This window comes from Hypanus sabinus, chromosome 10, assembly GCF_030144855.1.
Source record: "Hypanus sabinus isolate sHypSab1 chromosome 10, sHypSab1.hap1, whole genome shotgun sequence".
Classification (NCBI taxonomy): domain Eukaryota; kingdom Metazoa; phylum Chordata; class Chondrichthyes; order Myliobatiformes; family Dasyatidae; genus Hypanus; species Hypanus sabinus.
In genome coordinates, this window is record NC_082715.1 from 89072618 (window position 1) to 89090397 (window position 17780).

The 17780-nt window shown below is 42.7% G+C and overlaps 1 protein-coding gene across 1 annotated transcript in view; it reads left to right on the forward strand.

Moving 5' to 3' along the window:
- adgrb3 (adhesion G protein-coupled receptor B3) overlaps positions 1-17780 on the forward strand; it is a 771743-nt gene that overhangs the window by 741649 nt on the left and 12314 nt on the right. The window contains exons 29-31 of the mRNA XM_059982287.1: positions 9567-9602; positions 10363-10467; positions 10590-10643. Coding sequence (XP_059838270.1) covers positions 9567-9602; positions 10363-10467; positions 10590-10643 — 195 coding nt within the window. The remainder of the gene's footprint in view (positions 1-9566; positions 9603-10362; positions 10468-10589; positions 10644-17780) is intronic.

Here is a 17780-nt window from a genome sequence, read left to right on the forward strand (position 1 = left end):
GAACCATATTTGAAATTGCAGTCTATATAATGAGATTTCATATTTCCTTATTTATGGCCTTTTGACTTTGCCCAAAGGTGTATGTTGTGAGTATAAAGATGGGCATTTCAATGGCAAATTCTGTCCTTTCAGATAAAGTGAATAAAATAAAGGGTGCACAGCAGGTTAAGTTCTTCGTGCTAGAAAATTGAAACAAGGCATTTAATCACTAGGGAGCCATCAATAACAGCAGCTAATCTCCAGTGCACAAAGATGTCACCCCTCTGCCTCTATAAAGGGTCACCGGACATGGGGAAAAAAGAAATAGTTTACTACATCTCAATCAAACAATCTTAAGAATGAAGGGGTTGCTCAACCCCAACTGCCCTGCTAAGTCCACCTTGTTTTCATGTCAGTGTGCCTTTGAGACCTTGAGCCCAGTAAACCCAGGCAACTCCTCCATGAAGCATTACTTTGCAACATTAATAAACAAGAGAAAATCTGCAGATGCTGGAAGTCCAAGCAACACACATAAAATGCTGCAGGAACTCAGGAGGCCAGGCAGCATCTATGGAAAGGAATAAAGAGTACACATTTCAGTTTGAGACACTCATTCCCCTCACCTGGTGTCATCTATCATTGTCTAGCTTGAACTTCTTCCCCCTTCCTTTCTAGTCCTGATGAAACATCTTGGTCCGAAACATCGACTCTTTATTCCTTAATGTAGATGCTGCCCGACCTGCTGAGTTCCTTCAGCATTTTGTGTGTGTTGCTTTGGATTTCCAGCATCTGCGGAATCCCTTGTGTTTACATCAAGTCTTTTCTGGGATGTTTATTTTTAACAGATGCATGAGACAACAGGTGATGGAGTATGGAGCAACGAACAATGTGCTAGAGGAACTCAGTCGGTCAGGGAGGATATGTAGGAGGAAAAGGATTGGCACCATTTCAGGTCCAGAGTTCTTTCCTTTTCAGTTCTTTCTCCAGTTTTGATGCAGCATTTCAGACTGAAACAGTGGCAATGCTGTTCCTCCCACCGATGTTGCACGAAAGCTGAGTTCCTCCAGTATGTTATGTCTCTGGTTATTTTGAACTCTTTGCAAATCCCCTTGCACTGTTCTTTTTCTCTACATTGTTCATGTAAAGTAGGCTTCCTTTTCCATCATGCTCTCTGCTACAGAACTATTGAGCAATCACTAATGCATTGCTCAACCATGCAAAGAGCTCCATTACTTTTCTCATAGATTACCATGGAGAATGACAGAGTGATGTGCGCTTGTTTCCCACAGTAGACTCCATCCACATCCAGGTAACTTCCCGAGACAGTTTGATGATTGTTATTATTGCCTTTTAGCATTGTTCAAACATTGCACCTGAAGTGATTTTAAGGCCCGATGTGTATGCAACCAGGAAACTGAAGGGTATTTCACTGGCTATTTGGGCAATTAATCCCCATGCTGAAGAGTAGTTTAAGTTAAAGGGTCAGTGACAAAGAGGTTACTAGTTGGAAGCTGCTGATATTGCTGACTGTAGTTTAATCTTAGACCCAGGGAGCCAAGATTTTTGATCAGAACAATCTCATTAGGGTCAACTATTTAGATTATCCCGAACACAGGTGCCATAGATAAAATTGTTCTGGAGATTATAACAGCTCTGATTTGCATTCTGCAAGTGGCACTTTATCTTGGTCAGGCTGCCTCTCTTGCCCACCCTGAGGACTCTACTTAAAATGGGGGCAATTAGCATGATTTTATAAATATGTTGATATAAATAAAGTGTTGGTCATGAATACAGCTGTAGAAAGTTAAAATCAACATGTCTTCATCTTTAACTAATCCAATACTCCAAGATTTTTTTACCCCAAGATAATATAACAAGGAAGTTGATCAACTTCACTTCTCACTGACAATACCATGACTATAATCACAAGCACCTGCTGATCCTAAACAATGCACAGCCACCATTCCCACATTTTACAAACGTGGACAAAGCAATCAACATTTGTCTACACATCCTCCTCCCAGCTTTCACAGTTTGTTGTACATTAACGGAGGCACCTGGGGAAAAAAGAACTCCTCCCTTAGCCCAAAGCTGAACTGAAAGACCTCTGTGCCATTACTGTGAATTACCAGGGTTGTATAACAGTCTTTCACTGATCCGATCTTCACTTGTGTCCAACTAATTCATGGACAGCACATAGGAGAGGCTAACAGGGGCATGTCACTAAGTCAGCAAGGAGTCAGTAACCAGTTGAAAGGGTTGAAGGGAGATTTATGCAAATGTGATCAGAGGTTTGTCTGCTTTGGTCATGTTGCAGTTAACCTACAGCAGCAATTTTAAGACTTGAGTCTTCTGACATACAGTGCTCCATCACAGCTGCCCTGGATTTGACCTGTCAGACTGTCATTCTAGTGTGTACTTACTGGCAGATGCGTATACATGGCTGCTAGAGTCTTCAGAAAAGCAATGAGGGAAACCCATACAAACATTGCTGTTTGGAACTCATCTTCCTTTAGGTAAAGTCATTGAGATAAGCTTCAGTTAATTTACCCTGGCTTCACCTCTCGCCTACTAGCCTGTACTTTTTCCTTCCCCCCCCCCCATATTTTTATTCTGCCTTCTTCCCCACTCCTTTCCAGTCATGATGAAGCGGCTGTGCCAGAAACATTAACTCTTCATTCCTTTCCACAGATTTTGCCTGATCTGCTGAGTTCCTTCAGCATTTTGTGTGAATTAACTCACCCCTTAATTTTTTTAATTCTGGGGATGCCCTGTGTGCAACCTCACCCTTCTAAACCTTGGAGTCCAGACATTGTTGTTGTAAATCAGTGCTCTTCTTTATGAAGTGATGCGTGTACTCTAAGTATAGTCTATCCAAGGTTCTGTTTGCTTTGATGAACACACTTAGAGTCCTTCCTCTGGCTTTCAGTACACTTTATGATGACCTTTTTGCATTTACATATGGCATTTTCATTATCTTTGGATCTCTACAGCTGTAGCTTTTCACCATCAAAAAGTATTGTGCTCTTGTCTTATTAAGTCTTAAGTGTTGGCCTCACATTTTCCTACATTGAAATCCTTTTGCAATGCTTTGTTAGTTTGAATAATCTACTAATGTTACTGTACAATATAATCCAGCCACCTTCATTGTTTACAAAAACATCTGTTTTGGATAAACAATTTCTAACAATTTAAGTTGCATGTACAGTCCCAAGTGTATTTCTTTTGCTTGTGCTTGCAGTCAGTTTCAGAGGCACTGAGTACATGATGCACTTCAGACCCTCCTGACATACCCACTTCACAAGTATCCATCTTGGGTAAATTATGTTTATTTCTTGTGCCATCACGTAACAGATGAATGTACTGTATTTCAGACATAATGCTAAAAGTAACCTGTAAAAGCAGCTATCTCTGTGCTCAATCTGTTTCAGGACAACTACAACATCAGAGTTGACTGAAAAATCGCTCTGGTTACCTCCTGCACATAAAAGTAACAAACCCAGAGTGGCTCATTAACACTCTATTGGTCGACTCTGAATCTTCTGAAAAATAGCAGAAAGTGGCATCAGCTTTTTTTCACTGAGAAACCATCGACTGGTGCTAGGTTTGTGTTCTATCACGGTCTTGGTCCAAGCACAGACAAAGGGCTAAATTTCATCATGAATTAAAAGTAACGGAATTTGACAGAGACCAGCACTAAATAACCTGAGTAAAAATAGACCATAAGACATAGGAGCAGAACAAAGCCATTCAGTCATCAAATCTGTTCCATCATGGTTGCTTCATTATCCCTCTCAACCCCTTTACCTGCCTTCTGTCCACGATCTTTGACACTCTTAGTAATTAAGAACCTATCAGCCTCCAGTTTAAATATACCCAATGACTTGGCCTCTACAGCTGTCTGTGGCAGTGAATTCCACAGATCACTATTGTCTGGCTAAAGGAATTCCTCCTCGTCTCTCTTTTAAAGGGACATCCTTCTGTTCTGAGGCTGTGCTCTCTGGTACTCGACTCCCCTGCTATAGAAAACAAAATGATGCAATTGGGAAATCATGACATGATTCCCCAGCTGTAGTCTATCTAATACAAAGGCAGATCAATTATCTCAACTGCCGGACTTTAGAAGCTTGTTTTAGGTCCAGTCATCTTCAGTGACAATTGTAACCTTCCCTTCATTGAAAGGTTGGAATGGGGACTATTTGCTGATTATAGCCTTCAGTTACATTTGAAGTGCCTCAGGTACAATGTTAAGTCTTTGACTGGTAAGCAATAATTTTGACTTTCTTACCACACTATATCATCTAAAGTCTGCACTGCAGCACATCACTAGGCTTTTTAAACAGAGTTTGAGCTCGTAGGACTAGATGTTTCAATCCCTTTAATAAGCAGATCCCAACACGGGTCATAGAGATCTTGAAGTGGGGCTTAGTGTGTGACCGTTGCTTCCTGGGGATCATCAGGTGGGCACCCTCCTTCTTGGGTGTTACGTCAATTTAAGCCCACCCACCTCCAGAGGGCTCAACATTGTGACTTGGCATCCCAGGTGCACCCCCCTTTCACAGCTGGCCCCCTGTGGGTCATTTTAGGGCTCAGTTGCCATCACTCCTCTTCATCCATAACCAGTGGCTGCCTCCGACAGTTCTTTTGTGGCTTGGTGCTGGTCCTGGCCTCGGACTCCCAATCCTTTCAGCAATTGGACCAGGGAAGTAGCCACAAATCCTCCATAGCCAACCCCTACTGGGAAAATCTGCACCTTCCATCCATGCTGCTTAGCACCCATGGCCAGCTCAGCGTATCATATGTTTCTGCTCATACACCTTGCAGTCCACATCTTCTCAAGGCACTGTGAGCTCTGAGATTACTCCAGCCTTCAGACTGCTGGACCACAAGACCGAGTCTGGTCAGAGGCTGGTAGTGGCTATTTCAGGGGAAAATATTTGTCTTTTGTCAAGGTTGACAGCCATATTCCAGTCACAAGTGGGCTCCAGTATGCCTAACACCAACCGTGTCACTGAGGGTGGCACTGTCTTTCCTTGCTGGACAAAGGGGTTGGTGGTTCTTCAGGTCATATGGGGCTTAGAATTGTTATTCAGCCTTTGCTTCTCCACAATGGATGCCAAATGTTTGAGGACTTGGTTGTGCTTCCATGTACATCTTCCTTGAGAGAGGCTTTCTTTGCAAGATGAAACAATGTGCTATTTGCTATTCTTCCAGAGAGTGGACAAGTTGGCGCCTCACCGAGCCACTGGTTCAGATGTTTGGGAGTTGGGAGACACCATAAACAGCTCTTATAAGGAAGCTAATCTTTCTTCCTTCCTTTTCCTACAAGTCATTCCGGATAATTTTTCTTTTCTGAATGTTCTCCCCCCTTGTCCATGGTCCTTGTTTTGTCTGAGACACTGCTCTGGCATACCTCATCTGCTCCTCCTGTTGCTATACTTCCTCCACCACCATAGCTCGCCTTTTGTGGTGTCGCCTTTACCCAAATGGGGCTATTTGAGCCTGTGCCAAGTTCCCCCCACTTCCAGATTGCACCTGGCCCACCATGTATGCAAACCTCAATGCTGCATTTGCCTGCTTTACTGACTCTACTGGGTACCATTTTCTGCCTGCTAAAGTCCTTGGTGCAACATCCTGGACAACGCTATCACGAGATTCAGAGAAAGTCATTTCAAGTCTCACCTTGCCACACTTGAACGTTGAACTCTTCAGTCATCTCTGTGACTGGCAGCTCCAGAGTTCCTTTGCCATACAGGTAGATGTCAACCTGAAAGGGATCTTTTATTCCCATTCACTGTCTTCTACCAATCAGCCAGTGCTCTAACCATGCCAGTAACTTTCCTGTAATACCATGGGCTCTTAACTTGGTAAGCAGCCTCATGTGTGGCACCTCGTTAAAGGCCTTCTGAAAATCCAAATATACAACTTCCACTGCACCCTCCATGTAATCTCCTCTGAGAATTCCAACTGGTTTGTCAGGGAAGATTTTCCCTTAAGGAAGCCTTGCTGACTTTGTCCTATATTCTCCTGTGTCATCAAATATTCCATAACCTCATCCTTAGCAACTGACTCCAATATCATCCCAACCACTGAGGTCAGGCTAACTGGTCTATAATTTCCTTTCTACTGCTTTCTTCCTTTCTTAAAAAGTGACATTTGTAAATTTCCAGTCCTCTGGCACCATGCCAGAGTCCAATGATTTTTGAAAGATCATGACTAATGCCTCCACAATCTCTATTGCTGCCTCTTATAGAACCTTCTCCCTTGCAATGGTAACTGCAGTCACTTCTCTTCTCACCCACAATAACATCAGGCATACAGTTCGTCTCTTCCACAGTGAAGACGGATGTAAAATCCTCATTTAGTTAATCTGCCATCACTTGTTATTATTTCTCTGACTTCATTTTCTGGTAGTCCTATATCCACTCTCATATCTCTTTTATTTTTTTTTTACATACTTGAAAAAGCTTTTACTATCCACTTTGATATTGTTTGCTGGATTGTTTGCTTATTTGATCTCTTCCCAAATAATGATTCTTTTAGTTGCTCTCTGTAGGGTTTTAAAAGCTTCCTAATCCTGTCTTCACACTGATTTTAGCTTTGTTGTATGCTCTTTCTTTTGCTTTTACATTAGCTTTGACTTCCCTTGTCAGCTACAGTTGCCATTTGTCAGCTATTTTGCCATTTGAGTATTTCTTCATTTTTGGAATACATCTACCCTGCACGTTTCTATTTTTTTCCAGAAACTTATGCCATTGCTGCTCTGCTGAACCACCTTATTTCTTATACTCCGTGCATTGAGATATAACACCTTGAGTACTGCATTTGCTATTCTTTTTGATTCTGCATCCCTAATGCACTGATACTCACCCTGTTGGCTGCAAATATATCCAATCATCTACCTGCCCTTCCTGACAGTCTGACTACACGCTATCTTTGTTTTTTTTACCATCCATTGTATCCTGAGTCCCTTCACTCCAGTTCCCACCCTCCCGCCAAAGTAAACACTCCCCAACAGCTGTGACAAACCTGCCCACTTTTGAACAGGTCCTACCTCCCCCAGAAGAGATCCCAATAAAACAAGAAGCTGAAGCTCTGTCCCCTGCACCAGCTTCTCAGCCATATATTACATTTATTAGGGATTTGCTGTGGTGCGTTGGTGCGATATGCACCAAAATAATTGAACATTCAACAATTGTAAGAATAAAGAATAATATAAAAATAAACTTGGAGGTTAAAATTCAAGTATTCTGTATGTGTATAAATACATAAATAACAGTATGTATGTTCAATGTAAGTAGCATTATAAAAAGGTGGTTTAAAGTGTTTACAGTGATTGAAGTAATAAAGCAGGTAGGTAGGGCTAACTAGAATGGTTGATCAGATTAAATGCCTGGGGGAAGAAGCTTCTTTCATGGCAAGGTTTTTGTTTTAATTGCTTTATAGCACTTTCTATGAGTGAGCCTTTGGAAACGGCAGTTTGCAGGGTGGGAAGAGTATGCAGTGGTTTTTTCTCTTGCCCACTTCTTTGTTCTGGACACATACAAGCAAGTCACAGGTAGCCTTGTTGTTGGGCTACGCTACTGAGAAGGCCAAGAAAGTAGATCCAATTGTATGATTTCAATAAAGCAGCATAGCCACAATAGACAATGAGTTACTCCTGTGCAGTTTGGTCTATGAATTTAGGGCCTTTATATTGGGCTGGTGAGACTACAATGTTTGAACAAATTAAGATGTTGTATTTAATATTTCCATATTGGAGCCATGCCATATTATTTTGCCAAGGCACCCACCAGCACAGACCTTGAAATTATGAAAGGATTATTTTCCTGTGTCCTCAATCAAATCTCAGGATCATGGTATCTTTTTTACTGTTTGTTGTTTGAATTGTGAATTTGTTTCTGTGTCAGTTGAAACTCCCCTGGAGAGATGGTTTGCAACCACAAAGATTGAATGATGCATTATTTTCATGTTGGTACTATACAAATGCAGGTGCAAAACTGTGCCAGTTTATAACTTTGTCTGTGAACCTGTACTATGTTAGTAATACAGGTAAGGCATAGGGCAATTGCACCTGAATCAGAATTTGGATTAATTTATCCCTCCCAGAGATCATTGTTTTTGTCATACATTGTACACTATGCATTATAGGGGGCATTTTTCTCCAGATGAACGCTCCACAGTGTAAAAAGCTGGAGGAACTCAGTGGGACAGACTTCACCGAGGGAGGGAAATAGTCAGTTGAGGTTTTGAGTGTCAACCTGAAACATTGATTGGCCATTTCCATCCACAGATACTACCTGGCTGTCAAGTTCCTCCTGCTTTTTCTGAGTTGCATCTTGTGTGTCTGCAATGAAAATTCATTTCAAACACAATCTTAAGGACTGTGAGAAAGAAAGAACATTTAAAATCCATATGGGAGTGCGTGCTGAAGAAAACAAATAGGTTGAGAAAATGCTGCAGAAATTCAATGTGTTGCTTCAGTTGATAGTGTATCATGAAATTGTTAATCCTATTACAAAGGTCAATGATCAACAAGTATATTTTACCCCTCTGCATTCAGCATAAATTAAGGTTACATAACTGTTCAGGAGAGGACTTGGATGTTATAACCAGTAACTCTAAAACTGAGATTATTATTTTTTTGGCTGTTTATAAGCAGTTTATTTTATTTCTTCAATTCATTTTTGTTCCCCCACCTTCACCATTCCCCATTCCCCTCTCTTACCTTACCTGTCCATCACCTCCCTCTGGTGCTCCTCCCCCTTCTCTTTCTTCCACGGCCTTTTGTCCTCTCCTATCGGATTCCCCCTTTTCCAGCCCTATATCTCTTTCACCAAGTGACTTCCCAGCTCTTTACTTTGTCCCTCCCTCCCTCCCTCCCAGTCTCACCTACTTATACTTCTTCCTTCCTTCCCCACACCTTCTTATTCTGACTACTCATCTTTTTTCTCCAGTCCTGATGAAGGGTCTCAGCCAGAAATGTCAACTGTTTACTCTTTTCCATAGATGCTGCCTGACATACTGAGTTCCACCAGCATTTTGCACGTGTTGCTTGGATTTTATCTTTGTTGCTTGGGGCATTTTAAGTGGTGTCAGTTGTTTGGTTATACCAGCTGAGTTCAGTGCATTACGTATTGACAGAAACATAGAAAATCTACAGCACAATACAGGCCCTTCAGCCCACGATGCTGTTCCGTACATGTACTTACTTTAGAAATTACCAAAGGTTAGCCATAGCCTTCTGTTTTGCTAAGCTCCATGTACCAATCTAGAATACTCATTCCTTGTGCACAAGTGGGTATTTGTGTTTGTGTTGTCGCTCCAGATTTGGACTTTCATTCAAAAGGGTGTCTGATCTATAACAGAGGCAGATGGCCTGGCAACAGGAACTTTGTCCAGTTCTCTGATCTGCTTCAACTCCATAACTTAAATATGGCCAATTTTTTAAAAACTGTTTTAACAATTCACAAATGAAATGTAGCTCAAACATGTTTGAACAATTAAGGAGAGCATTAGAAGGCCAAGATGTTTATCAGAATCATGCCTAGCCAAACCCATCTAATGAATCCTTTGATGTTTTGCAGAGAAGAAAGTCACGTTATTCAGACCTGGATTTTGAAGTAAGTTTCGGGGTATAACAAATAAAATTAACCACTGATGCTTGACACTTTAATTTTTCTACATGTAATTATCCCGACAACTACAATTTTCGTCAATTTGAGAATCCAGCAATATTTGTCAATGTGGAGATAGAAAGCAGCTTTGTCCCCAGCTCCGAGTCCCTCCATAACAATTATTCTTTGAATGTGCACAACTCCACAGCAGCTCCTTCTCAGCGAATTTTCAACTGGTCTTTGATTGGCAGGAACATTTTTGTTGCTTATTTTTCAGTTCCTATGGACAATATTTTCCCCCACAAAGTGTGATCTCGAGGGCTAGGAATTGGTCCACCATTACTTGTAGTAAACACACAATATTGTAGTGGCTGAGCATCATACTCTAAAATCCAGTTCCACTGAAATCAATCTTCTTTCAGAGGCAAATTGCAAAGCAGACCTTAACTATCCTGCACATTCAATGCAGGGAAACAAATATGCAGTCTTATTGATAGATAACACAGAGCAATGCCTAAAATAATTCATTTACAAAGTTTGTGAACTTGCAGTTTGCTTACAAAAATCATTGTACAAGTTCAGGTTTTTTAATGTTCCTGTTACTAACTTAACTCAGATTATTGTTTTGCTCGTTCTCTGAAAAATGAGCTAATTTCCTGGATTTATTTCCCAAGTAAATCTCATCATTGCAGGTTATTGATATGTACAATTTTTTATAAGTTATTAGGTGAATGGTGGTTTACCATGTAATCTATTTGGTTTACAGAAAGTCATGCATACAAGAAAGCGGCACATGGAACTATTTCAAGAACTGAATCAAAAATTCCAGACTTTAGATAGGTTCCGTGAGCCCCCAGGTACAGGCAGTGTGGTAAGTACAGATTCAAGTGCAAGTCAAATGAAAGAAGCTTTTGCAGTACGTGCATAGCTGGAATTATGTTACAACCCATAACCTACAGATGTATTTACCAATTGTTTTGTTTGTTTCTATAGAATGAGAAAACATGGGCCGTCTCTGCAGCTGGGTATGAAAGGGGTAGTGGAAGTGTAAGTACCACAACTGAATTTGATATGTCTGTATTGATTGTATCACAACTACAGCTGCAAAGTTTAATTTATTATCGAAGTATGTATGTATTATGATGTACTACCTTGAGACTCATTTTCATGCAACTCATTTGGTGAGGCCTAATTTGGAGTATTGTGTGCAGTTTTGGTCATCTACCTACAGGAAACATTGATAGATACTTTATTGATCCCAAAGGAAATTACAGTGTCTCAGTAGTATTACAGGTGCACAGAAATACAAATATACATGTATTAAAAAAGTAGTAAATAAGTTTGAATGGGCATAGAAAATTTACAAGAATGTTGCCAGGACTGGATGGCATAAGTTATATGTAAAGATTGAAAAGGTTAGGACTTGATTCCTTGTAATATAGATTGAGGGGAGATTTGATAGAGGTATACAAAATTATGAAGGCTATAGATAAGGTAAATGCAAGCAGGCTTCTTCCACTGATGTTGGGTGAGACTACAATTAGAGGTTATGGGTTAAAGGTGAAAGGTGATTGTTTAAGTGGAACACAAAGGAAAACTTCTTCACTCAGATGGTGGTGAGAATGTTGAATGAGTTGCCAGTACCAATAGTGGATGCGATTTCAATTTCAAAGTTGAAGGGAAGTTTGAATAGGTACATAGATGGGAGGGGTATAAGGGGTAGTCATCCAGGTGCAGGTCACTGGGACTAGGCAGAGTTCAACATGGACTAGATGGGCCAAAGAGGTTGCTTCTGTGCTGTAGTTTTCTATGGTTTTAAGTAAAACTGGAACTTAATTTCTAAAAAAAATTGCACTGAGCCAGATTAAGTTGATCTTCAGAGCTTTGTCAAAAAGATTTCTTTAATAGGGCATCCCAAAGGAGGGGGTGCATTGGAGAGGCAGAATGCTTCCTTCTAAACACTTGACCTGAAGTGTTTGCAACAGGTTCCTCAAAGCATGGGAGAAACACCACCAGAATCTTTGAAGTCGATTGTAAAGATAATCAAACCAATGTTAGAGTCTTCTCTTTAGCCAACATTCACAATACTGAGAGCCTGATAGATACCAGATACTATCATGAGTTTGTACATTTCGCCTGTGACTGTGAGTTTCCACTTTCCTCACACATTCTAAAGACATATGAGTTAAGGTTAGTAAATAGTCTGCCTGATAAGATTAGCTTTATTTGTCACACGTACATCAAAACATTAAAGCCAATAGTAACTTAGCAAGGGCCAATAAAAAGAAGTGAGATTTAAGCAGAGTGGTATTTGTTGATGCAGTCAGACTTGGGCGAAAACGTGCAGGCTAAAATTTGTTTTTGAGAAGTTAGACATATATCAAGTGTAGTGTAGACAGTAAAATGCTCCTTGTGAGAGATAAGATTTCAGGGTACTGAAAGCAGAAAGTAGCCAGTGAGGCTTTGGCGAGAAGAGGCAGAGGACGAGCTTGCTCTCAGTTAGGCTTTACAATTCCTCCTGAGACGGTGATGTGCCTCTCATGTGAGATGTGGCAGTCTTGAGGGAACTGCCCTCTTCCATAGAGTCACAACTGCCAGAAGTCCATTCAGCTGGGCGATATGGAAGACCATGTGAGGAATATGGAGCAGCAGCTGGATGACCCTCGACTCATAAGGGGGAATGAGGCAGTCATAGATGAGAGCTACAGGGAGGTAGTCACACCTAGGCCGCCGGAAGCAGGTCATTGGGTGACAGTCGGGGGGGGAAACGAAGGTGAGTAGACAGGTAGTGCAGAGCACCCCTGTAGCCATTTTTCTGAGTAATGGAAATCTCATTCCCCTGAGTAATTCCCCTGGATACTGTTGGTGGGGATGACCGACCAGGGGTGAGCCACAGTAGCAGGCCCTCCAGCACTGAGTCTGACCCTGTGGTGCAGAAGGGTGGGACGGAGAAGAGGAGAGCTGTTGTCATTGTGGACTCTATAGTCAGGGGAGCAGACAGGGGATTTTGAAGACATGAGAAGGACACCTGCCTAGTTTGTTGCCTCCCAGGTGCCAGGGTCCGGGATGTCTCTGACCAGGTGCGAGAGGGAAAGCAACCAGAAGTAGTGATACATGCTGGTACCAACAACATAGGCAGGAAGAGGGATGAGGTTCTGAAGTGTAACTTTCGGGAACTAGGCAGAAGCCTAAAGAACAGGACCTCAAGGGTGACGTTCTCAGGATTGCTACCAGTGCTACGTGGTAGTGATGGTAAGAAATGGAGGAGATGGCAGTTGAATGCATAGCTGAGGAGTTACTGCAGAGGGCAGGGTTTTAGATTTTTGGATCATTGGGCTCTCTTCTGGCGAAGGTGGGACCTGTACAGATTGGATGGGTTTCACCTGAACTCGAGGGAGAGCAATATCCTTGCAGGTTAGGTTTACTAGCATGGTTCGGGAGGGTTTAAACTAATTTGCAAGGGGGTGGGACCCGGAGCGACAGAGCAGTGAAAAAAGTGAATGGAGTAAAGGCAGATCTAACATATTGAGAGGCTTTGAGGAAAGAGAAGCAGAATAAAGGGTGTAAAGGTGGTAAGGTAGAAGGGCTAAAGTGTGTGTACTTCAATACATCAGGAACAAAGGTGATGAACTGAGAGCTTGGATACATACATGGAATTATGATGTAGTGGCCATTACAGAGACTTGGCTGGCACCAGGGCAAGAATGGATTCCCAATATTCCTGGATTTCAGTGCTTTAAAAGGGACAGGGAGGGGGGGGAAAAAGGGGAGAAGAGGTGGCATTACTGGTCAGGGAAACTATTACAGCTACAGAAAGGGTGGGTAATGTAGCAAGATCCTCTTTTGAGTCAGTATGGGTGGAAGTCAGTAACAGGAAGGGAGCAGTAATTCTACTGGGGCTATTCTATATGCCCCCTGGTAGCAGCAAAGATACCAAGGAGCAGATTGGGAGGCAGATTTTGGAAAGGTACAAAAATAACAGGGTTGTTATCATGGGTGACTTTAACTTCCCTGATATTGATTGGCACCTGATTAGTTGCAGTGGTTTAGACAGGGCAGAATTTGTTAAATGTGTCCAGGATGGATTCCTGTCACAGTATGTTGACAGGCCAACAAGGGGGAATGCCATACTAGATCTAGTATTAGGCAGTGAACTGGGTCAGGTCACAGATCTGTCAGTGGGTGAGCATCTGGGGGACAGTGATCACCGCTCCCTGGCCTTTAGCATTATCATGGAAAAGGATAGAATCAGAGAGGACAGGAAAATATTTAATTGGGGAAGGGCAAATTATGAGGCTATAAAGCTAGAACTTGCGGGTGTGAATTGGGATGATGTTTTTGCAGGGAAGTGTACTATGGACATGTGGTTGATGTTTAAGGATCTCTTGCAGGATGTTAGGGATAAATCTGTCCCTGTGAGGAAGATAAAGAATGGTAAGGTGAAGGAACCATGGGTGACAAATGAGTTGGAAAATCTAGGCAGGTGGAAGACATCAGCTTACATGAGGTTTAGGAAGCAAGGATCAGATGGGTCTATTGAGGAATATAGCGGAGCAAGAAAGGAGCTAATGAAGGGGCTGAGGAGAGCAAGAAGGGGGCATGAGAAGGCCTTGGCAAGAGGGTGAAGGAAAACCCCAAGGCATTCTTAAATTATGTGAAGAACAAAAGGATGACAGGAGTGAAGGTAGGACCGATTAGAGATAAAAGTGGGAAGATGTGCCTGGAGGCTGTGGAAGTGAGCGAGGTCCTCAATGAATACTTCTCTTCTGTATTCACCACTGAGAGGGAACTTGATGGCGGTGAGGACAATATGAGTGAGGTTGATGTTCTGGAGCATGTTAATATTAAGGGAGAGGAGGTGTTGGAGTTGTAAAGTACATTAGGAAGGATAAGTCCCCGGGGCCCGATGGAATATTCCCCAGGCTGCTTCACGAGGCAAGGGAAGTGATTGCTGAGCCTCTGGCTAGGATCTTTATGTCTTCATTGTCCACAGGAATGGTACTGGAGGATAGGAGGGAAGCGATTGTTGTCCCTTGTTCAAAAAGGGTAGTAGAGATAGACTGCATAATTATAGACCAGTGAGCCCAAACGTCTGTGGTGGGAAAGCTGTTGGAAATCAAAGCAAGAGGCTGAGAGTAAAGGAATCTCGGAGAAAAGTCTCTTTTTTTTACACTGCTCAGGGAAAAGAGGCTAGACTGCGCAGGAACGTAATGTAGAGCACCAAAAAAAAGAGTACCATATACAATGGGCAGCAGAGTGAGAGGGAGCAGAGTGGGATGGCTTTGGCGAGAACAGGCAAAGGCGAGGGTAGGTTCCAGTAAGTTTTGTTTGTTTAGAGTCGAAAGAATGCCAGGCAGGATGGGGGAAGTCAGGAAGACCTCCAGTGTCCCTGACAACGATACCTGCAAGAAGTGCATCCAGCTGCAGCTCCTAACAAATCGCGCTAGGGTACTGGAGCAGGAGCTGGATGACCTCTGGATCATTTGGGCAAATGAGGAGTTTATAGATAGTAGTTTCATGGAGGTAGCTACGCCAAAGGAGGTAATTGGGTTACCCTCAGGCGAGGGAAGTGGAAAGGGCAGGCAGAGCAGGTTTCCCCTGTGGTCATTCCCCTCAACAACAAGTATACCGATTTGGATACTGTTGGGGGCGATGACTTACCTGGGATAAGCTGTGGCAGCTGGATCTCTGGCACTGAGTCTGGTTCTACAGCACAGAAGGGAGGGTGGAAGAAGAGGAGAGTGGTAGTGATAGGGGATTCGATTTTTAGAGGTACAGACTGGAGGATCATGGTCGTGACAGAGACTCCCAGATGGTTTGCTGCCTCCGGGTGCAAGGGTCAGGGATGTTTCTGATCGTGTGCACAGCATTCTGAAGTGGGAGGGTGAGCAGCCAGATGTCATGGTACACATCGGTACCAATGACAGAGGAAGAAAGAGTGAGGAGGTCCTGAAGAGTGACTATAGAGAGCTTAGTAGGAAGTTAAAAAGCAGGAACTCGAGGGTGGTAATCTCAGGATTGCTACCTGTGCCACGTGCCAGTGAGGGTAAGAATAGGATATTCTGGCAGATGAACACATGGCTGAGGAACTGGTGTAGGGGGCAGGGTTTCAGATTTCAAGGTCATTGGGACCTGTACAAGAGAGACGGGTTACACCCGAACTACAGGGGGACCAATATCCTTGCAGCGAGGTATGCTGGTGTTGTTGGTAGGGTTTAAACTAGATTTGCAGGGGGATAGGAACCAGAGTACCAGAGCAGGGGTGAAAATAAATGATGTTAAAAGTTCCTGCAAAGTGAGGGTTGTGTGTGATGGTGGTAATCTTCTGAGGTGTGTCTATTTCAATGCGAGGAGTATTGTGGAGAAGGCAGACGAGCTGAGGGCATGGATTAACACACTAGGGTAGACAAAGGGGCCGCAAAAGAGTAGGGGATTGCTCTGCGCTACCTTCTGGGCAACACACACAAAATGCTGGAGGAACTCAGCAAGTCAGGCAGCATCTATGGAAGGATTATAAACAGTCAGTGTTTCAGGCCGAGAACCTTCATCAGGACTGAGTGAAGGTGCCAGCTGCTGTCGTTCATCCTGACAAGTGGAGGGTTTTTGTTACAGTCATACCGACAGTGTGGTTCAGTTCTCGTGTGCTTTCTTCTGCTGTGGGGTGCAGCACTTCTCCAGCCCCCTCAAGCCGTGTCCTTTTCATTGCACCAATATGTATCAGGTGAGGGGAATACTTGTTCTACCTTTTCTGGGTCAGAGGTTGCTGCTGAGTTTGTCTGCTGCCGATGCTCCCTGTAGGGTGGGGGTGGTGGTGAGGATTGTAATTTTAACCTGATAACTGGGTAGATTCCTGTGGGATTGGGGGCATCGACTGGTTCCCCATCCCGTTTAATTTCAGGAGATAGGTCCAGTTCCCAAAGAGTTGGGGGAAATGCTTGCAGTTGGGACACCAAACCGTCCCAGCTCTCCTGAAAACTGACCCAGATGGGAGAAAGTGCCGTGGAGGAACCATGCAAGCATTCAGTATCCCATCCAGCCCTGCCCCATGTCCTGAATATGTTTAGTGAAACTTGGCTACAGGAGAGGCAGGACTGGTAGCTTAATGTTCCAGGGTTCTCATGTTTCAGACATGATGGAGGCAGAGGAACGAAGGGTGGGGCGGTGGCATTGTTAGTCAGGGAAAATGTTACAGCAGTGCTCAGGCAGGACAGATTTGAGGGCTTGTCTACCGAGGCCATATGGGTGGAGCTGAGAAACAGGAAAGGTATGACCACATTAATGGGGTTATATTATAGACCACCCAATAGTCAGCGAGAATTGGAGGAACAAATCTGCAGAGAGATACCAGACAACTGCAGGAAACAAAGTTGTGACAGTAGGGGATTTTAATTTTCCACATATTGATTGGGACTCCCATACTGTTAAAGGTCTAGATGAGATAGAATTTGTAAAATGTGTTCAGGAAAGTTTTCTAAATCAATATTTAGAGGTACCGACTAGAGAGAATGCAACATTAGATCTCCTATTCGGAAACGAGTTAGGACAAGTGACAGAAATCTGTGTAAGGGAACACTTTGGGTCTAGTGATCATAATTCCAATTAGTTTCAGTTTGGTCATGGATAAAGATAGATCTGGTCCTCGTGTTGAGGTACTAAACTGGAAAAAGGCCAAGTTTGAAGAAATGAGAAAGGATCTAAAAAGCATGGATTGGGACAGGTTGTTCTCTGGCAGGGATGTGATTGGTAAGTGGGAGGCCTTCAAAGGAGAAATATTGAGAGTGCAGAGTTTGTATGTTCCTGTCAGGATTAAAGACAAAGTGAACAAGAATAAGGAACCTTGGTTCTTTTTTTTTTAAATTGATTTTTTAATGCATTTCTACAAACCAACTACAAACAAAAAAAACCAACAACAAAGTGAAGATTAATAGTGCCTACTACCAAAACTATAATGTAATTTCCATCAAAAAGAAACCATAAAACTTACAGAGAAAAAAAAAAGCTGAAAGTAAGGGATTAAACAGAATAAATTTAATCTAAAGGGGTGGGAACCTTGGTTCTCTAGGGACGTTGGAACTCTGATAAGAAGAGAGAGATGTATGATATGGATAGGCAACAGGGAACAAATAAGGTGCTTGAGGAGTGTAAAAAGTTCAAAAAATACTTAAGAAAGAAATCAGGAGGGCT